This window comes from Pestalotiopsis fici (genome assembly GCF_000516985.1).
Source record: "Pestalotiopsis fici W106-1 unplaced genomic scaffold PFICI_Scf_9, whole genome shotgun sequence".
In the NCBI taxonomy this organism is placed as follows: Eukaryota; Fungi; Ascomycota; class Sordariomycetes; order Amphisphaeriales; family Sporocadaceae; genus Pestalotiopsis; species Pestalotiopsis fici.
Window position 1 is genome coordinate 654,332 of NW_006917099.1, and position 19,906 is coordinate 674,237.

The 19,906-nt window shown below is 48.4% G+C and overlaps 8 protein-coding genes across 8 annotated transcripts; 5 read left to right on the forward strand and 3 right to left on the reverse strand.

Moving 5' to 3' along the window:
- Positions 1-63: 63 nt before the first annotated feature.
- On the reverse strand, positions 64-704 carry PFICI_11624 (uncharacterized protein; the record flags this gene model as incomplete). Its single annotated transcript, XM_007840205.1, has 3 exons — positions 64-379; positions 469-499; positions 605-704. 3 exons carry the CDS (start codon positions 702-704, stop codon positions 64-66), a joined length of 447 nt encoding a protein of 148 aa, XP_007838396.1.
- Positions 705-1,786: 1,082 nt separating this feature from the next.
- PFICI_11625 (uncharacterized protein) lies at positions 1,787-2,887 on the forward strand (the record flags this gene model as incomplete). Its single annotated transcript, XM_007840206.1, has 2 exons — positions 1,787-1,889; positions 1,992-2,887. 2 exons carry the CDS (start codon positions 1,787-1,789, stop codon positions 2,885-2,887), a joined length of 999 nt encoding a protein of 332 aa, XP_007838397.1.
- A 389-nt stretch (positions 2,888-3,276) lies between these two features.
- PFICI_11626 (uncharacterized protein) lies at positions 3,277-4,575 on the forward strand (the record flags this gene model as incomplete). The annotated part of the gene is made up of 1 exon (XM_007840207.1): positions 3,277-4,575. One exon carries the CDS (start codon positions 3,277-3,279, stop codon positions 4,573-4,575), a length of 1,299 nt encoding a protein of 432 aa, XP_007838398.1.
- Positions 4,576-4,766: 191 nt separating this feature from the next.
- PFICI_11627 (uncharacterized protein) lies at positions 4,767-6,481 on the reverse strand (the record flags this gene model as incomplete). The annotated part of the gene is made up of 3 exons (XM_007840208.1): positions 4,767-6,055; positions 6,139-6,349; positions 6,419-6,481. The coding sequence occupies 3 exons, from the start codon at positions 6,479-6,481 to the stop codon at positions 4,767-4,769; spliced, it is 1,563 nt and encodes a 520-aa protein (XP_007838399.1).
- Positions 6,482-9,599: 3,118 nt separating this feature from the next.
- On the forward strand, positions 9,600-10,485 carry PFICI_11628 (uncharacterized protein; the record flags this gene model as incomplete). The annotated part of the gene is made up of 3 exons (XM_007840209.1): positions 9,600-10,019; positions 10,085-10,270; positions 10,333-10,485. 3 exons carry the CDS (start codon positions 9,600-9,602, stop codon positions 10,483-10,485), a joined length of 759 nt encoding a protein of 252 aa, XP_007838400.1.
- A 2,329-nt stretch (positions 10,486-12,814) lies between these two features.
- On the forward strand, positions 12,815-13,805 carry PFICI_11629 (uncharacterized protein; the record flags this gene model as incomplete). The annotated part of the gene is made up of 3 exons (XM_007840210.1): positions 12,815-13,078; positions 13,140-13,501; positions 13,556-13,805. 3 exons carry the CDS (start codon positions 12,815-12,817, stop codon positions 13,803-13,805), a joined length of 876 nt encoding a protein of 291 aa, XP_007838401.1.
- A 1,300-nt stretch (positions 13,806-15,105) lies between these two features.
- Positions 15,106-16,396, reverse strand: PFICI_11630 (uncharacterized protein; the record flags this gene model as incomplete). The annotated part of the gene is made up of 5 exons (XM_007840211.1): positions 15,106-15,378; positions 15,468-15,767; positions 15,817-16,076; positions 16,132-16,168; positions 16,226-16,396. 5 exons carry the CDS (start codon positions 16,394-16,396, stop codon positions 15,106-15,108), a joined length of 1,041 nt encoding a protein of 346 aa, XP_007838402.1.
- A 1,535-nt stretch (positions 16,397-17,931) lies between these two features.
- Positions 17,932-19,605, forward strand: PFICI_11631 (uncharacterized protein; the record flags this gene model as incomplete). Its single annotated transcript, XM_007840212.1, has 3 exons — positions 17,932-18,201; positions 18,253-18,925; positions 18,995-19,605. The coding sequence occupies 3 exons, from the start codon at positions 17,932-17,934 to the stop codon at positions 19,603-19,605; spliced, it is 1,554 nt and encodes a 517-aa protein (XP_007838403.1).
- Between the last annotated feature and the right edge of the window lie 301 nt (positions 19,606-19,906).

A 19,906-nucleotide genomic window follows, 5' to 3' on the forward strand; every position in this document is an offset into this window, starting at 1 on the left:
GAAGCTGTGCGTTGTGATGTGTTGTATATGAATGAGTAGCTCATGGCCATACCTCGATTGTACTCAAGCCTGGAGGGCAAAGCCCTGAGGGCCAGTGTACGAAGTCGAGGTGTCCAAGGGGTTGTCGCCCGTGGAGACAAATTGTACAGCGCCAGTGTTGCTAGTATAAGTCTGAACGGTTTGAACACCATCAGATGTCTTGATCACGTCCAGCCTGATGGCCTGGTCCTCCACCTGAGTAAAGTTGAATGTCATGCCAGATCCAGCGACACATGAACCGGAGAGCGGCAAGAGGTATGGCTCGCTCGAGGTGACGCCGCTGCCGACTCCGCTACAGGTCGTTGGGTCCTCGCTTCCAATCTGGACGTTGAAGCTCACACTATTGTCGGATATCAGTACTTGAGCTTTTTTTAATCAAAGCAGTAACCACGGGTGAAGACGATGTTAGTCCTGTTGATGAGAACTTACATTTCTGAGATGGAGTGTGCTGCTTGGTATGCTTTGCTCAAGGTGTCAGCACTCGGTCGTCTCTCATGGGTAGTACTTTATGAGATGAAACATGGGGATAATGCAAAAAGCGAATGTGGTGTGTGACTTGACTCACCAGCGAAGCGTGTAACTTGCCAACTCTCGTCTCTTCCAGCAAGCGGAACAGCCTGGCCGAGAGCAGCCAAGGACGCCAAAATGAAGTTGAACGATTGCATCTTGTTCGGATAAGTCGAGTGGATATGATTGCACTGTGTGTTAGCTTTGAAAGTATGGTCTTAATGAGTCGCGTTTTGTTTGAATCAAAAATAAAATTACCATACTACGGACTCGAGCAGCATTCTTATACTCGAGCAAAAGCGGACATGTCAGCGACGAATATCATACGTAACAGTGGAACAATGTCAAAGGATCATTTGCAATCTCACGATCTCACATAAAAGTTGTCGAATTGAGCAACACGCTTATGTCACCTAGGGAGTGGCATGTTACAGCCGCCTATTGCCCGACCAATGGCGCGGATAGGACCACAAACCCGCTTGCGTATTCCGGTTCAGCAGTAAGTAAGACAGTCCCAATCGGGATGCCGAAAAGGGTAAATGCTCTACTGTGGACTGTAGGCGGAGCTCGTGCATTGCCTCGTATACCCTATCCATGGAGCATAGCTTCGAGGTGAAGCAAAGCGTACAGCTTGCGTGTTCTGTTTCCGCTGGCGTACTGCGGGGTGCTCCCATGCTTGTATGTGTCTTACCCAGAGGCTGGCTGCTGGCGGCACCTTGGGCTGGTCGCCGAGCTTCTCTGTAAGCGAAAAGAGTCACCACAACAACACCGGGGATTTCTTGAAGCAGAGCTTGAACAAGTCGATTGAAAATGACATTCATCATCTCAATCATTGCATTTTTGCATCGTCGAATCTTCCACGAGGATTACAAAACCTCCGTCATTACAAAACATGACTCTTCTCGGACTCTGGTCAAACGCGAGCTGAACTCTGCTCTCGCTTGTGGCTTACAAACACCCCGCTTTTTTGTCTTCATTTTACGCCAGCGACATGCTCATTGGTTGAAAATGGCCATGCGACCTGGACATTTCATACTTACGAGTTATGCATCGTATAAATACTCAGATAGATAACAACTGTAACAAGATATATAAGAGTGATGGCAATCCATTTCACTCAAAGGAACAAAAACAATCAATTTCACTTCAAGAGAAAGAAACAATACACTGCACACTTATCAAGTCAATACCATATTCGAAATTACCTTGTACTTCCAGCTGATTTGCGCTCATCATCAAAATGGTTACTATTACGGAAATTAGAACTGCCAATACTTCGCTAAAGTCATCGCGCTCGGGACTGACGGCTGTAATTACAGGAGGCACTTCAGGCATTGGCTATGGTATGTTCCTTTTGCTTTACTCTCTCCATCTCCTTCTTTTCCAGCCACTTTATGTTGTCAGAATTTGCGCCTTTGTATCAAAAGTCTAATTTCGAGATGCAGGTTTTGTCAAGGCTCTCGTTTCTCAAACAGACAGCCCCAAAGTTTACCTTGTCGGCAGGCAAGAAAAGCTAGCCCAAGTCATTGGCGAACTCGAAACAATCAATAGCACTGGCCAATATATTGGCATCCAAGTCAAGGATTTGACCCTTCTCGCCGACACTGAAAAAGCCGTGAACCAAATCCTGGGGCAAGAGTCCAAAGTCGACCTTCTTTTCATGTCACAAGGATACCTCTCTTTTGCATCGAGAGACGAGTCGGGAGAGGGCATTGACAAGATCACCTCGATTCGCCATTACAGCCGAACGCTCCTCATCCTCCGACTTCTTCCGCTCCTAAACGCTGCTGCCTCGCCACGCGTCATTTCCGTCCTCGCAGGCAGTAAAGAGGGTGTCATATTTCCCAATGACCTCGAGTTCAAGGACCCCAAGAATTACAGCCTGGCAAAGGTCGGAGATGCCACTGCAAGCTACGTCTCCCTGACTCTGGAGCAGATCCAGGCACAGAATCCCAAGATTAGCTTTGTTCATGCATTCCCTGGGCTCACCAAGTCCTCTCTTTTCCGACCCGAGAGTTTCGGTCGCGCACTCAGCTTTTTCATCAACTGGGTCGTTATGCCAATCACCAGCCGTTTCCTGTGGCAGTCAGTTGAAGAAGCCGGGGAGAGGTTCTTGTATGTAGCCTCAGCCCCCAAATTCGCTGCACCAGGGGCGGGTAATGATGGCGATTTGGCCGTGGGCTCAAAGGGAGTCAAGGGAAGCGGTGTTTACACAATTAACGAGAAGCAGGAAGGAGTTCATAACAAGATCCTCGACTCACTGAGATCTGACGGCTCTGATGTCAAGATTTTCGAGCATACCTTGGATACCATTAAGCGAGTGGTAGGAGATAGGATATAGCTATCATTTATGGGGAATTGAGGACGGAATGCTTGGGAACGGGTTCCTTGGTAAAGGCACTCTGATTACTTGAGTACATACGTAATGTATAATGCAAGCGGTCGTTTTACGAATACTCTGTCTTAGATGATAAGTTATCGAACTAAAGAATTGTACCTAGTGTACTTGCTGCCTGGAGGATTTGGAACTTGATTCTAGCTCTAATGCTCAACGCCATCGCGATACAGCCTCCAGTCAGCAATTAGCGCGCTCAGCCTTCTTCCAGAACGGACTTTATGGGATTTCGGAATCATTTGATAATCACCGGTTCGGATATAAGTGAACACGTTATTTCAGAGTATTGAATTAGACTCGAGATTGGAAGATCACGTTCAAAAGAATAATCCAGCATGTTTGCCTCTATACTTCTTTTTAGCAGTGCACTTTTTGGGCTGGTGCAAGCAGCCTGCATTCCTCAGTCGCACAATGATAATTTCCCAACCGATCCATTGACACTGTACGTCGCGCATCAGGGTCGAGGGATCTTGACTTTGCAATTTGACACGACCAAAGCGGCAAATGAAAGTCTTGGGATTGTAGACGAGACTGAAGCGGGCCATCAACCAGGATGGATATGCAGCCGCGACTCCAACATCTACTCGGTGGCGAGGACTTACTACCCCGACAACTCATCTGTGTCGGGCGGTGTCTTTGGCTTTACCAGGATTGGCGACGACTTATCAAAAGTTTCCGAGAACTCTTCAGACGGGAATGGAGGAGTCTTTTGCCATATCAACGAAGATGGCTCGTTGATGAGCGTTGCAAATATTGATGGTTCTACAGTCTCGCTCCACCCACGGTCAGAAACTGGCGTAGTAGGCGCGTCGTCGCATTTGTTCAAATACAACCTCACACAACCTGGACCGGGTACCAACGACTCTCAGATCCAAAGCAACCCTCACGAAGCAGTTTTCGGGCCTTCGGGACCGTGGGGCCAGTTGATGGTAGTCCCAGACCGTGGTGCAGATCGTGTATACGTCTACCGGGTACGCTCGTCTGGGAATGGCACCGCGGATGTTCATTTAGCTGAGAATATCACTCTGCCTCTTGGAACCGGACCACGTCATGTCATTTTCCAGGAGAGCTTGGGTCTCATGTACCTCGTAAGCGAACTGGACAATACTGTGAGGGTGTTCAGCATCGATACAAGCAAAATGTCCAATGATGTAGTGAATATCACCTTGCTGCAGACCGCATCAACACTGGGGCCAGGATCGGCGCGAACTTTACCAATTAACGAGCACTTGGCATCCGAGTTGGCATTGTCGAACAATGGACGCTTTCTTTACGTCTCAAATCGCGACACGACATCGTATGACAGCGATAATTTGGCTATTTTCGCTGTCAACAGAACCACACTCTCCCCACAACCCTTGGAGTGGCTTGGAATAAACGCGACGAATGGAAAAATTCCGCGGCACTTTGCACTGAGCTCTGACCGGGAGAATCAGTGGGTCGCCGTGGCTAACCAAGTTTCGAATACGATATTCGTGTTTAAGAGGAGTTCAGAGAATGGGTTTCTAGAAGAGGTGAAGGGCAATTTGACTTTGGGAGACTTTGATCTCACGCTAGAGAACGGTCCAATGGCTGTCGTCTGGGCTCGTCCACGGGACAGAGGCGCGCTATCAACCAGAATGGATAAGCAGTGAGGTATACCTCGCCTCGCATAATCTAGACTATTATTTATGCTCCACTCCCACATCCTACCATACTCATGCGCGCATAAATATATGCACGTTTATTATTATCATTGCGTTTCTAAGGCGTCGCCCATGTCTATGCCCTCATCTGCTCGGAGCTTCTAGTTCAGATCTCGCCAAGAGTGTTCCCCGAAAGAGTCCTACAAGTTCTCTCTAGGGATGAAAGTCAGATTAGGTCCGTTATGCTCACCCACGAAGGCATCATACAACTGAAACTCGTCCACACGGCGGCGTAAATCCCCGTCCCACCCTCCTGGGCCGCCAGCGCCCAGCTTTCCTGATTCTCCAGGCGCCTGCTTGAAGTCGAAATACCAGAGCGTCTTTGCCAGGACCAAGCTCATTTCCATGTAAGCCAAGGTCTTGCCTAGACACATGGTGTCACCAAATGAAAAGGGAATGAAAGCCTCTACCATTCTCGCCAGTCTATCAGGATCAGTATCGTCAAGCCAACGCTCAGGCTGGAAGGCGAAAGGCTGGGGGAAGTACTCCTCGTTGTGCATGAGGCAGTAGGCACTGATCGCCACTAATGTCCCACCGGGAACAACATGGCCGTCGACGACACAGGGCTCTTTAGGAGAGATATTGCGGTCTACTTCGCGCCAAGGCATCACCGTTGTGGGTGGCGACATGCGAAGCGTCTCGTCGATGACGGCGCGCAGGTACTTGCAACCGAGGAGCTGCGGCCCAACCGTTATGAGAGACCCGTCTGAAAAGGCGTCGCGGATTTCAGCGGCAAGGCGAGCGTAGACGAGAGGGTGGCGAGACAAGTAGAAGAAGGCAGCGCTCAGGGCGCAAGAGGTTGTCTGGCCGCCTGCCGGGAAGAAAAACAGAGCCTCTGACCATACTTGGCTCTTTTCGATTGATGATGTTGTCGAATCGGATTCGTGATGGCTTGTCGAAGCAACGGCCCAAAAGTCGTGCCGCCCCGAGTTCTCTTCAATGGCAGCTCGCCTTTTGATGATATTCTTGATGATCCCCCCTGCCGTGAGAAGCTTGCGCATGTTGAAGAGCATAACGATCTTATTCAAGGCGTGAATGGCGGGCCAAGCCATGTACACACTGTGGATCGTGTTCATGTGCAGAAAGATGTCGATAAGGACCCGGTTCTCCGGCTCGGTCTGTGACTTAAGGTCGACTCCAAAGCCGAGCTGGACGGCAATGTCGCTGGCGAGCCGCTCGCACAGGGGCGTCATGTTGACCGGGCCAGCCTCGGCAGCCTCGAGGACCTTTCGGAGAAAGATATCAACCTCGGCGCGCATCGCCGGCTCGAATCTCTGCAAGGACTGGCCAGAGAGGACACGTCCGTAGACATTGCGCTTCATCCGGTGAGGTTCCGGGTCCACCGTCCCCAGAACATGCGGGACAGGGCTGAATGACGTGAAGCTGTAAACGTGTGATTTGCGTATCGAGGCATGATGGCGGCTTAAATCTGCTTACGTTGTCAATAGGTTGCTTGGTGGGATGTGAGGCTACTAAAACATGAAATAGGTGCTGTTTTAGCTAGGTATTTACCGCGAAGAGCCGCCACCGTGTTGAAGACAAGGCGATTAGGTCCCTGTCTATACACGGGACCATATTTTTGAAGGTCGGAATGCGCTTTCAGATGGAGCCGTTTCCTCTTCACCTGGTAACCACCATAGGCATCGGTGAGCTTGGCGATGAAGGGGCCTGGGTATTCTCGAAGAGGGTGGAACATAAGCCGGTAACTACCGATGAAAAGTGCCTTCAATTGGCCATTTGTTAGCTGCCAGATCCACCTAGTTACAGTCAACTGGACTGGCTGTCTGCTTACCAGCGGTATAATAATAGCCACGGCGTATTTTGCTGCACCAAGAAGCGCGTGGATCAGCTCCATGGTGTGTTGGTGATTTCTGTCGCTATGAGGATGAGGCTTGCTGTTGTCATGCACGTTGCGAATTGCTGAGTATCCGGAAGAGCTTGAAAGATTGAATTGTACTGGTTCGACCAACTGGTAATAATGCTTACATGTCGGAACATGCCCCACAATTGACTGCCATGTACCACAAGCTCCTGCTATAAATGTCGAGTTGGCTTTAGAAAGGCTAACAGGGTTTGGACCGCGGTGAAAGCCTAAGGAATTTGTGCAATAATAGAGCTCCGCGCACTCCCAAGCCAGACCACCAAACAAGCAGGGTTAAAAATGTACACTGCACGCCCAGACGGCTGCCCTGGAAGCATTTGAGCTACTTACTAGGTATGTATGTAGGTTATCTCCCAACCAACAACAAAAAGCGGGTGGGATGCAATAGGATCCCGAGTGGTACCGAATTCCACAATCCCTGCCGTGCTGACCACTCTGTCGGGTTACGCAGCGCTGATGCGAGTCCCCGGCCGCCCCTGACAGGCCTCCCGTCGCCGTTCCTTGGCTCAAAACTCGGGTAGAGACATGGAACGTATAGTGGCCTAGGTCAGTACTCGGAATATGTCTTTTGGGAATTGAACAACGTTAGCTTCCTAGGCGTGTCAAGAAAATGAAGTCAAACAGTTCAAAGGCCATGCAGTGGGAATTGATTTGTCAAGCAGATCATATCGAGTGCATCTAAAAAGACTTACGACGGATGGGATTCTGCTCTACCGAGACAGGCGGATGCGTCTCGTCCAGAATTGCAAGACTTGCTATGATCCTAAAGAAGCACATACCGTCTCAGCACTGAGGTAGTTACCAAGACTTGGGGGTTTGCCTACGTCTGAGCAGCATGAAGTATGTCATCTTCGAGGGCTCCCTCGTCAAACACTGCAAGTCCTCAGTATGGCCAAGCATCAAGAAAATGGACTAGACAAACTGACTGTCATCGAATGCAAAGACCTGGGTGCGCTAGTATGGTAGCAAATATAATTTTGTTTTCGTATGGATATCTAGGTACCCAATGGTTCCAGTCGGTCATGAACTTCAGCCCAGAAGCATCCGCTCGGGGGACCCAAGCGGCTGAGAGATAGGCCATGTCGGCTCTAGAATTTCTTTTGGCTTCCCTGCCCTCTAATTGGAGAGTCCTCAATACCAATAATTTGATTGATATATACAAAACTAGGTCTCAAGGATAATTTGTCGCTTCAATACTCTTCATCACCCAGACATCAGCTTCAGCTTTGACTTCGGAATATAGAGGATTGATTGGAGCCTCAACCGACATGATTGAGGAACAGAGATCCGGGAGTCAGAGGACTGTGCTTTCCGGTTCCCCATGTTGGGAGTCGGAATGGCTGCTGAGACTGGATATTGAATCCATAGAGGTTGTCTTGCTCAAAACGCTTGGTCTAATATATTCGTCAGATAAACTCATGGTCAGGGCAGTGGTCATCTTTTCACAATTATCATTATATGATCAAGAAGATGATAGCAGCAGCTGAAACTCCTAGTGACCTGGCCACGGTTTATGGCAGAAAACGCAACCAGAGCTTCTTGTTTGCTGTATCCAGCCTACAGGAACTCGCTCAACGGAGATAATTTACGTGTCAACGCATCTGGGTAAGAGACCGATAGGCAAGATATGACTCTCACATGAGGTCTAAGATGTCATGACCGTCAAAGGAAGACGAAGACACCGACGAGCCCATTTGCCTCATACGTGGCCCGTCGCATGATAGAAGCTGCACCTGCACATTGGACCCGGTTGCTCATGCGGATGACCGTTGTTCATCGGGCCGGATGACTCAACCTGGCTCCCGGGCCCGAGTATTCTCCACTTCTCCCAGAAGGAAACCTCGTCGAGTTAGTGACCGGTGGAGTTTTACGCGCCGACGCGTCCTTGGTTTTTTCTCTCTGTCTCCCTCTTGTATTTCTTCGTGTTTTACACGTGTACTGTGTACTCGGCCACCATGATGAACTAGGTACTTTTTCGCGTGCTGGGGATAGCCTTGGAATGGTGGAGAAGGAAGTAGTTTGCTTCCGGGGAAATAGTGTACTACTCTGTGCCCATAAAGCATGAACGGTGGCAGTAGCTAGCTAGCTCAGCCTTGTAGTTATCAACATGTAGAAAACCCTTTGAGACTGTTACATGATATTTTCTAGTTCATGTTGGAATCCATGGTTCCTGATGCGCCACAGGTGTGACTGTGTAGTGAGATACCCTTCAGGCGTCACAACGGCAAGGTTTATCAAGTATGTTTGTTCACACATTAATATCGTCGTTGTAGACTATCTTTAATTTTCCTCTTTATCTTGGATACTGATCCTATCAGTTACTCAAAATTGTGTTGTGGACAATGCAGTACCTAACCCGGATTTTGACCATTTACAGAGTATTCTCCTGACCTCCCGAACACATGACAAAAGACGACCAATCGGGGAGTCTGCCAGCAGCGGCCCTAGCCGTTATCGCGGCTGTCGCGAACATGGGATTGAGATGAGCATGTTAGGAACCGAATTAGAACCATCCCCACCAGGGACCCCAGCTGGCCTGAGCCCTTGTATGGGATTTGATCACATCATCAGATCATCAGAATACGAAGTCGCAGATGCCATGTTTTTCAGATCAGCTGAGTAGGGAATTGCGAACAAGCCGCACTGAAAGTGCATTGATATAAAGGATGATTATTCCTCTATTGGTATTTTGAAATTTCAACGGAAGCAAACCGTTATGTGTCAAATGAAACACCCACCCAGCCCCAGCCAGTAGGCAGTTCCAACGCCTCCACATCAACATGGATCCATATCCACTCCGATGCATGTTGGTTGGAAAAGCAAACGCGTTCTCCTGAATAAGGATAGTCAGGCGAACCGGCCCCCGGGTCAACGATCCGTCGCGGGATACCGAGGGGTCGGGGGCACAGCATTCATGATTGGAGATGCGAGAAAAGGACAAACGTAGGCTCCATACCCACACAAACATGTCAAAGTGGCCCGATTCTGTGCAGAGGCGTGCATACAAGAGCAACACTCAAAGGTTTTCGAATAAGAAAGACAAGTAATATTGAATCCCCAAACTTGTTGGACTACCTACATCACGGATACAATGTCTACTCTCGCCCAAGAGCTTCCTCCAATCATGATCAATCTCGACCTTGAAGACTATGAAGGACTGGCCGTCATCCCGTGGTTCTCTTATCGTGCGCAAGTGCCAGTGCGACCATTCCCGGGCCTCGCAGAAAGGCCAGCGATACAGACCGAGCGACTCACCATTCGGCCCATTGTGATGGCCGACTTGGAGGCTTTCCACGCCCTGCGAAGTTGTCCACTGACTCAGATCCACTCCCCCACGAGGGGTAGAACGGATAATGACATTGAAGAAACGAGAGCACACATAGAGTGGATGGAAAGTCATGATCAAGAACACTACTATTTCGGCGCCTTTTTGAATTCAACAGGAGAACTCATTGGGGAAGGTGGTCTTCCAAAAGTCGAACCTCCACGCTCCGGGTGGCCAGAGGCTGAGGTGAGAGGCTCCTGTTCCCTCGTTGCCAAGTCCCCATTTTCAACCAAGTAGCTGACCGTCAACAGATTCTCATCAAACCAGATTTCCGGAGACAGGGATTTGGCACTGAATTTTGGAAAGCAGTCACTAACTCCTGGTGGGAATTGCCGCGAGAGATGCAAAGACATCAGTTACTGCCGCTCATCGTCCCAGGTGTAGAGCCAGGAGAAGAGGTCCAGGAGGGGCTCGGATTGGCCTGGGAGGAGAGTAATGTCAGTCATTTATGATATTTTGTGTGACAAGTGCTTTGGGCTTTGTACTAACCCATTAATAGGTGGCAGCACGCGAGTTCTTTGCCAAAGTTCTTAAACAAAACCCAGTGTCGGCGACAGGCAGCTTTGAAGAGTTTGACAGGCGGCCTGGAAGAGACCTCGAATTAATCCGATGGAACGGTACGATACAAGCAAATCCATTGCACACGGCTTGATCCATTTAGGCAGAGAAATTTGTATTATAAGCGGGCAGAATGTTATTTTGTGCAGGGGTTATTTCAAAAGGTAGCCATGTTTGTTTTTTATACACAAAGAAGGGTTTAGATAGATAAACAACGATACAAATCAAGTATTTGAAGCAAAAGAACACAATAAGAAAAGAAATAAGCATAAAGACGTGAGAAATCGTTTTTTTTTTCTTTTGTTAAAATTGATTATGTCCAGGGAGTTGTAGATGTTTAAAGTAGTATAAGCACGGGAGACAGGTTGCTAAGGTCTGGATTCTCCTCTGTATGCTCCAGCGTCTCCTTGACAATGATGACATTGCTAGGATCATTTAACAAGACAAATGCAAAGGTCTCAGGAATTTTGACATGCCACTTCTTGCGCTGGAGTATTTCTACTTTGACTTGCCTTCCGGCCGACTGCCACTCACTAAAGACATCGTGGTCGTTTTAACCTGCACCAACACCAGGAGGTGTGGTAGGGAGATGCTGATGGTCTCGGAAAGTCAATATTAGGGTATCTGTCATATCACCAAGTATCACCAGTGATTTAGCGGCGGAGATACCATCCCCTCCCCGTCACTTCTCCTTATACCTACTTCACGGAAAGGGAAGGCGAAAGGCTCTATACACGGGACAAGTTCTTGGTCGGACTCCAACCATACAGGCTCTCCAGTCGATTTGTCAAGGCGCACGATCGCTACACTTCTGGGCAGGCCTTCGGACATTATGGCGATATAAAACTCACTATACTCATCTTGAGGTGAGACGTACTCCTGCGGCAGGGGTCTTGGAGAGATGCTTATGTTGATTAGCAGACCCTGAAAGAGGCCTGGTGACCGATTTCGCGACGATTGCTTAATCATGTCCATCTCAATGGCCGCGATATGATCTTCTGGGCGGCTCATGTTGTGCTGCCATGTCTTTGGGCAGCCAAAGTTGCGCTGATTAACCGGCTGGGCATAAACCACGGCCTGCTCAGTAGTCTGTGCTGGCGCCTGGGTATTATTGGTTTTGGTCTAATTCTGATTAGATACGGTCGTGAGAAGCGTGGCCTAGAACTACTTACTCCGGCAACGTTCTCTGCGTTGATTTAGCACGATTTCTACCGAGGGTTTCTGACTGACCTCGGTCAGTATTTAGTTGATAATCCATTAGAGTATATTTCAAAATGTCCCAGTCTTACCCGAGCGTCCTCGGCAGTAGAGTCATCCTCCTGAGCAGCCTGAGTTACCTGCTCGGTGGCAGGTTGGGACTACTCGACATTGACAAGTCGGTAGTGGTGAGAAAGCGAAGAGGTGGGAGTTGTCTGTCACCTTGTCGATGCGTTTCGTCTTGCTTTCATCCATCTGGCGTACATTTCCTGGCGTACACAGGAAAGGGAAAATCTACTGTTTCCGTATTTTTCTTTTGGACTGGATGGACATGTGATAGTAAATAGAAACAACTGGTTGATTGATGGATAAATTTGAAGAGTCAATAAATTGTGGACAAAGAGATTTTAATACTGTAAGGAATCTTGCCTGATCGTACAACGTGTGTACTTCGCAACTGCGTTTGCACGGAGCTTTTGGTGCCAAGCAAGTCCCGGCCCTTGTACTAATAATAAACCAGAGCAAGATTATTTTCAAAAAGCATCAAAGATCAGTTCTATCTAGCATTCAGATTGCCAAGTTTCCTGCACCCATTTTTGAGGTCATCATGACACTAAGACAATAAGTACAGCAAAGTAGGAGTTCCATACACCCCTCCCAAAGATGCATTAAGTCCATCTAGCCGCTCACACTGGTTTCGACCATATCTAAAACCCTCATACATTTGCATTTCCCAGAAGTTCATAAAGAAATGATTACTTTGTCCGTTTGTCATGAGCAGCGAGATCGCGAAAAGCACACCAAGGACTTGTCATCGCAAGTTGCTGAGAAGCTCCGGTCTCTTCATTAATCTTTAATTCATTTGCGTTTCCCCTCTTCTCGTTCCGCCACATTAATGTCAGCATAAACCGTGAACAATCGAGATCATGTCATTTTGACACGGCTGCGAAGGGTATTGTTCGTTTGGCAATAAATCATTCTCTGATTGTCTAGCACGCCAACCAACTACCCAACACGGTAGACTCGTTCAACTGCCGTTTGCAGATTGTTTCGGACCTGCATTGATGAAATTTTCTTTCTTGCCCCGCGCTACGGAATCTGTCAATAGTCTTTAAACTTCCAACTGTTTGGAAGCCATTCCTTCCCACTCTCACCTTGCACCACCACTCAACCTCCGTCCGTCATATTCAATCCAAGCATCCAAACACAAACTCACAGGGGACAAAATGCCAAACTATGGCTTGGATGGCCCAGCCATCACGACATTCGACAAATGCTCTCCTGAGATGATTCGGGCCATCCGTTCATACTTCCAGCAATGGGGCAAGCATCATATGACGAAACCTGACATGCTCCGCGACTGGAAGCTTGAGGAGCATGTCGATAACATGGTCTTCAAGACCTGGGCTAGCGACGAACCTATTTTGACTCCGGTCTTCCGGCTGCCTGTCATCCAAGATTCTTACGTTCGAGTCGGCGTTTTCAAGGAGGTAACTTCCGATACTTTTCTCACCTTATCAGTCCGCAAGAAAGCACAGCTAACATGCTGAGACTCTACCCTCCCATGGTACTACGGTGACCATTATTGCCGCGGGACTTGAAAACGACGTAGTCGGGTACTCGGGTCGATACCGCGATCCCAACCCACCTCCTGAACGCAGGGTTGGTCAGCCTGCCTTCCTGAGAGCGAAGATGGATAGTTTACAGCAATCAATCGTCCACGAGTTCTTTGATAAACAAGGAAAACCTGTTCCAGTTAGCTTCATCGACTTTGGTACCGAGAACAACATGCCATCGGAAGCTAAGCTTTGTCAAGCATACAAGACTGCCGATACTGCCTGGGCTAAGGCATGCGACACGTGGAACAGTCAGTTGTGCGTCTACCTCTGCCGCCGCAAAATCTTCGACCTATCGTAAGTAAAATCTATTCAACGCAAGTCCGGTGCACCTCCTGACACAATTTCAAGGCACACATATCCTTGGAATCCTGCAAATGATGGACAGCGAAGCTATAGTGAGGACAACTTTATCGTCGCTCCACGGATCTGCACCAGAATACCTTCGATCCTTGACCGCCACCGAGCCATTGGTGTCTTTATCGATGATCAGGAGACCCGTGGTCAAGAGGGACTAGCTGTATTCACGGGTCCTGTATCGCGTGGAATCGATACACATGAAAGCAACGCAAACGCTTGTGTCAAGCAAGAGAAATGGTGATCATGAGCAGGCTTTTGGCATTCTATGATCACTCTTGGCATTGCTGTGTATGCAAAAAAGACGAGTGAGCGAGAAAACCTAGGTCAACGCGGTTAATCCTGGTCGATGTTCATACATTCTTTCTTTTTTTTAAACTAAGAAGGCTCGGCATCCAAAACTCTGCGTTGAAGAATAATAAGCACTGCTGGAAAACTTAGCAGCAATCGCGCGACTGGTATATGGGTTTCTGTTTGCATTGGTGTATTAGGCAGACAGTTGATCACGTTTTGGTTGACCTACCTCATTATATGCAGTGTTTGTCCAGCGAGATCGAGTCTCTGAGTTGTAACAGTGGCCCCCCTATAGAAAAAGACAATATATTCTAGGAAAATGAGTACCTCTACAGGTGTTTCATATGCGAGTAACCGTGAGCACGTTCTTGGAGAGATGTGGCTGTTGGATTGGGAGATACATCACTAGCAATTATAGAGGCTTTCTCTACCCATTACTACCACTGGTTGTGACGGTCATAATACAACACTGTGTTCATGGTCCAGGATTAAACTGTCTGGTTTCCCGCCTCCAATGCATCTATAGTGGCTCCAATGATCGACACGGAGCATCGTTCCAAGCTAGATCACAAAACTTTTGGGCGGCAAAGCTTTTGCTGGACCCTCCTATTGACGACAGCAACTGAGATGGGAATTTGCATATTTAAGATTTGACAAGACTTTGTGTCGAGAACGATAATTTTCACTCATTGCCGACCATGTAAAGCTTGGCTGCTGCCGGCATGGTGGCTACCTCTACAATACCTACCTAGGTACTCTACACACCATCTCAAATCCTTCGCTGTACAGAGTAAGAGGTAGGCATGGTAGGCACCAACGGACCACTCTTTCAGGGTCCTGGGGCCATATGCTCAGTCTGGGCTTTCTTGCGGCTACCGGGATGCGCCGCTAACCTTAATGATCCTTGAACGCAACTCGACTGTTCGGTCTTTTGATAGCCGAATACCACACGGGGAAAGTCTGCATTAAGATTCGATGGGACTTGAGACCCGATGAATGTGCAAAACACCGGAAAAGGTTAATGAGGCGTCAATAGCACAATTATAGAACTTAGATAGCATTCTCATACCTGCATACTAGGTATGCAACTAACCTTAGGACATTTGGCGTGGACAATCCCGTGATTCCCATCAAGCATGAATAATAATGCCCACCATCGCCATACTAATAAAGTAACAACAATAGCTTCTTTGATAAAGTCTCTATGAACATTGGAGATGATTCGAAACGACCTCCTGTGGTCCCAAGCACTATGTCATTCGCTGGTTGTCTCCCGCCGTCGACCCATCCGGGGAATGCTCAACTGATATGTGTGTAACCTTTGTTATTCCAGGCCGGAGAATCTCTGTCTCGCTCTCGTTGCGATGGCGATGTACCTTGACCTCGGTCTCGGTTTTAGACCGGAATGGCAGTCGATCCATCCTGTAGCTCTTTGATTTTGTACTTCGACTGTGGCTTCTCGAGGAGCAGGTCTTGCCCCAGTTGTAGAGTGGCTTGAGGTGCGGTAGACAGCTGATGATGAGCTGGACGACAAGTTTGTCAGTACTATCCATGGAACTGAATTGAGAAATAAAAGAAAAGAAAAGTAACAAAGAAACTTGAAAAGACTTACTCCAGCATTGACTTCTAGAGCGCTCAGATAGACGAATTGCGTCGAATTTCCGTCTCCCCAAGCAATTCGTGGGATCTGACAAGTCTTGAATATACATATTACCGTGGTTATCAGCGACAAGGAGAATAGAATGCTGAGCTCGAGTCGAAGCTTGAAGTCGATTGACATTTTCATAAAGAGGGGAATCGGTAAGAGGAAGACAGCAACGTCTAGGACAGAATTAAGGCTCCAGGTCCAGAGATTCCAGGGGGCGTAAGACAGGCAGCTACCTGGAATCGAAGGGTGAATGTTTTTAGCCATCTAACGTGGTCTTAGCATATATAGCGATATCTCAATATTGACTACTGACCGGTGTGCAATTGAAAACGTTGAAGCCGATTCCGAATAGGCCGAACGCAATAAGAAGACCAATGTAGACGAAAACAGTGATGCGATACGTGCGGTACGAGGTTCGGTCAATCATCCGGAGATAGGTGATACAAAGGGCGACCTTGAAGCAGGTCAAGGAAGTCATCAGGAATGGCCGCCCGACATAATTGTAAAAGGTGTAAGTCTCCTTATCAGCAGCCGGACGATCTGCTAAAGGTAGTCCAAGGCCGTATTTGGTTTCTGGGTCTTCAGTTCAACGTCTTGGTATCCTCGGGTTCATTCAGTTGGTACTTACGAACGATGGCAAAGGCGTTATACACGAGAGCTGGTCCCTATGCATGCAAAGTCAGTAAAGATTCCCAATGACTTGAGAGGACCGCTTCACTTACAGCTCCTAACACTACAAGCACATCATCCAATCCGAATTTCTTTCGTCGTACATAGCATCTTGTAGCAACTGCGGCCACCATGAGAATGGAAGAGAAGACACAAAGGCCAACGACTAGTCGATACTCCGACTTGGCGTCAAGCTCTTCTGATCCGTTCACTACCCAAGTCATCTTTCGTACAGCCGTGTTCCAAGATGAGGGTTGGAGGGGGAAACTAAGTCAGATCACTTCAGAGTTGTGATTATAGAAATGCAGAGAGGAGCCATTACTTGTTGACTATTTGTGGGCTTTCTGGGCTTGAAAACAACATAGCATTTATTGTTTGTCTTGTGTCATAACCTAGCCGAGTCTGATCTGTACAGAGATGTACATTTTCTTCTCACCGGCCAGCTGCTGGTCAGGATTCCTTGCCAGGTTCTTTCCAAAGCACCGAAGGTTGAACTCCTATCCAACCTTGGAAGTTGGGACATTGTACGGGTTTCAGTGCTAGGATATGTAATAATATGTGTTCCTACCGCTTGTACCAGAGGCCGTCGATATCCTTGTTGCCTTCTCTTTTACAGTGTAGACACGTCGCCGCCATAACTTACGGCGAATCAGTCGATCCTAGGACTCGAGAGGCCAAGTCTTGCTTACAAGAACAACTTGCATCCTCGAAGCAGGCATGGTTGTCATACACATATAGAACCGGCAATTGATTGCACTGTATTCATACCGCAGCCAGGCCCAATCAATTGGACTTTTCAAGAGCATAACTCACAAATCAAGCACCTTTGAGCATGATATGACCCTGGAAAACAATTGAAGGCATCCACGTCCGTATATACAACAGAACTCTGCGTTCCGGTGGATACGGTTGACTTGCTCCCGGATGTGGTCCTGCGCATTTGCGACCGTATCATACGATGGTTGCCACTGATCCCAGTCAAGCATTTACATGAGGGAGAAACATGCCCAGTAGCAGTGCAGCTGTCCAATAGATTAGTCTACCGTCATGCCGGCAGCGGGGAGTTACATCCGGTGGACTAGGCCAGGATATTGTGTTGACAGGGGTCTGCGCATATTCGCGATAGGCTCAGTTTGGACAATGATTTGTCGAAATGGGCTCAAGTTATGCCAGGGCTTGCGAGGAGGTCTTTCCCTGCCTTGGAGGTAGACTGATTGGACTACTAGGCTTCCCGCGAATTAAAGTCCACCGGGCCGGGGATCTGGAACCGATGTTGCTTCCAAAATTTCAGAGCAGGGACATGATCCCAGGTGTATGCTGCCTGGATGTTATGAAAGAAAAGACGCGCAAGGTCTTCCAAACTTGTTCTAGATCCACGGCTCATGTATGAGGTCAGACAGTAGACTTGTCGCGACGACGCCTATGCAGGGGCTCTCTATACACTTGCTTATATTGTCATATAAGACACCGTGAAACTCATCTCGGTTAACTCGGGACTCTTTTTTTGGTAAGTAGTAGATGTTGAAAAGACAACAAACAGTGACTTGTCTCAGTCGAAAGACCACCGGAGCCGTAGATAGGTCGAGTCTGCAAGAAACCCTGCTGCTGCCTTCCACATACATCTAAGCGAGTCTTCTGGACTGAACCCTGTTGGGAATCGCCACGGCAAAGCAACTCCTCAGGCGTCTGATTATTCTTTCCCTCTAGAATTCTGAATTTTGTCTGAATCCCATCTTTTGTTGGCATCCAGTCAGTAACTATGTCACAAAACGGCGACAACATCTCCAGCGAAATGAAAGCGGTCCCTACAGAGTCAGTGTCCACCATTGACAGGACTGGCTCAGAGATCGCCAGTCAACGGCAAGACGATGCGCTCGATTTTCTCAAACAGCACAAAGGCGAGGTCCAGGCAGAGAACCCCAATAGTTCGTCTTTGGCCAGATCTCTTCGTAAACGGATTGATCTTCGATTGATGCCGTTCCTGTGCGCATGCTATACCCTGAACTTTATTGACAAAGTTCTTCTCAACGTGAGTTGTCTCTCAAAACAATCTTGCGCGACATGGTTCTGATCGGGACAGTATGCCAAAATCATGGGCTTGGAAGCCTCCTTGCATCTGGCGGGCAACGACTATTCCAACGCATCTTCAGCCTTTTACATTGCCGTTCTGCTGTTTTCACTCCCCAACATGTGGCTGCTCAACCGCGTCCCAGTCGCCAAGTGTCTGGCCGTGAACCTGATCGGATGGGGTCTCTGCTCCGCCTGTCATGCCGCCATTCGCAACAATGCCGGGCTTGTGGCGGTTCGCGTTCTCAGTGGTGCCTTTGAGTCTGGTATTCCGCCCGCCTTGATGCTCCTGAGCAGCCAGTACTTTACCTACAGCGAGCAGGCACCGCGATTCGCGTACTGGTACATGGGCATGGGTAACGGCCAGATTCTGGGAGCTCTCATCTCTTTTGGTTTCCAGCACATGTCGCCCACGGCTCCCCTATCTAGCTGGAAGACCATGTTCCTGGTTCTCGGTCTAGTCACCATGACTGTCGGTCTGCTCGTCTTGCTCTTTGTTCCCGACTCACCAATGAAGGCCAAGTTTCTATCAAATACTGAGAAGATTGCTCTACTTGAGCACATCAAAGTGAATCAGACTGGCATTGACAGCCGGAAATTCCACCCCGGTCAACTCCTAGAGGGACTGCTCGATCCAGGCTGCTGGGGCATATTCTTGTTGATTCTTTTGCAATCATCTGGTTCCGGTAAGTACTTTGGAAGAATAGGACTGTCGCTCCATCTGTCTGTGTCATGTTAACTCATCAAATTTAAAGGTGTTGTCACTGCCTATTCTGCCACCATCCTTACTTCCTTTGGCTACACGCCCAAGCAGGCTGCCCTCCTCAACATTCCCTCGGGAGTTGTCAATATCATCTGGACACTCAGCGCCGCAGTGATCGTCCGATATCACGGTAGACGATGGCTGATCAACGTAGGAGCAGGTACAGTCGCGACCATGGCCGCAGCACTGCTATCATTCCTGCCCAAGACCAACAGGCCTGGCCTCCTGGCTGGAATGTATCTAATCAATGTCCTTCCTGGTGCTTCCAACATTGCCTTTCAGTGGCTCACTTGCAACACCGCTGGACACACCAAGAGGACCTACGCTACGGCTGGCATGAATGCTGCATTCGCCATAGGCAACATTATTGGGCCTCTGACCTTTAGAGCCAAAGATGCCCCCCAGTTCAAACCGGCTAAGCTGACGCTGGTCATCATGTGGGCTGTATCCATCTTGGTCAGCGCATGTTGTGCATTTTATTATCACTGGATGAACAAGTCCAGGACGAGAACTATTGAGGTCGTAGAAGACGAGGTTGAAGCCAGCAAGGCATATGCAGGATTGACCGACAAGGAGAACAAGAGTTTTGTCTATCGCCTGTAGAAGCAGCCCAAGTATAAGGCACAGCGAGTATATAATCAGAGGTATTGCTTGATCACACAGGCACGTGCATAAGATGGATTGGCAATATGCAGTGATTGTGCGCGGTATCAGGTTATAGTGCCAAAAGGGATATTTTGAGTAAAATATTGCAGTTATTAATCTAGTTACTACATCCGGTTCTTGGGTTTCGGCCAGAATGTGTTTAGTTGAACCGGTAACAGAATCAGTCTCGCAGCCCACCATCGGATGAAGGCAACACGGGGCATGCCAGATTGCTACATGCTGTCCTATTGCGTGGCAA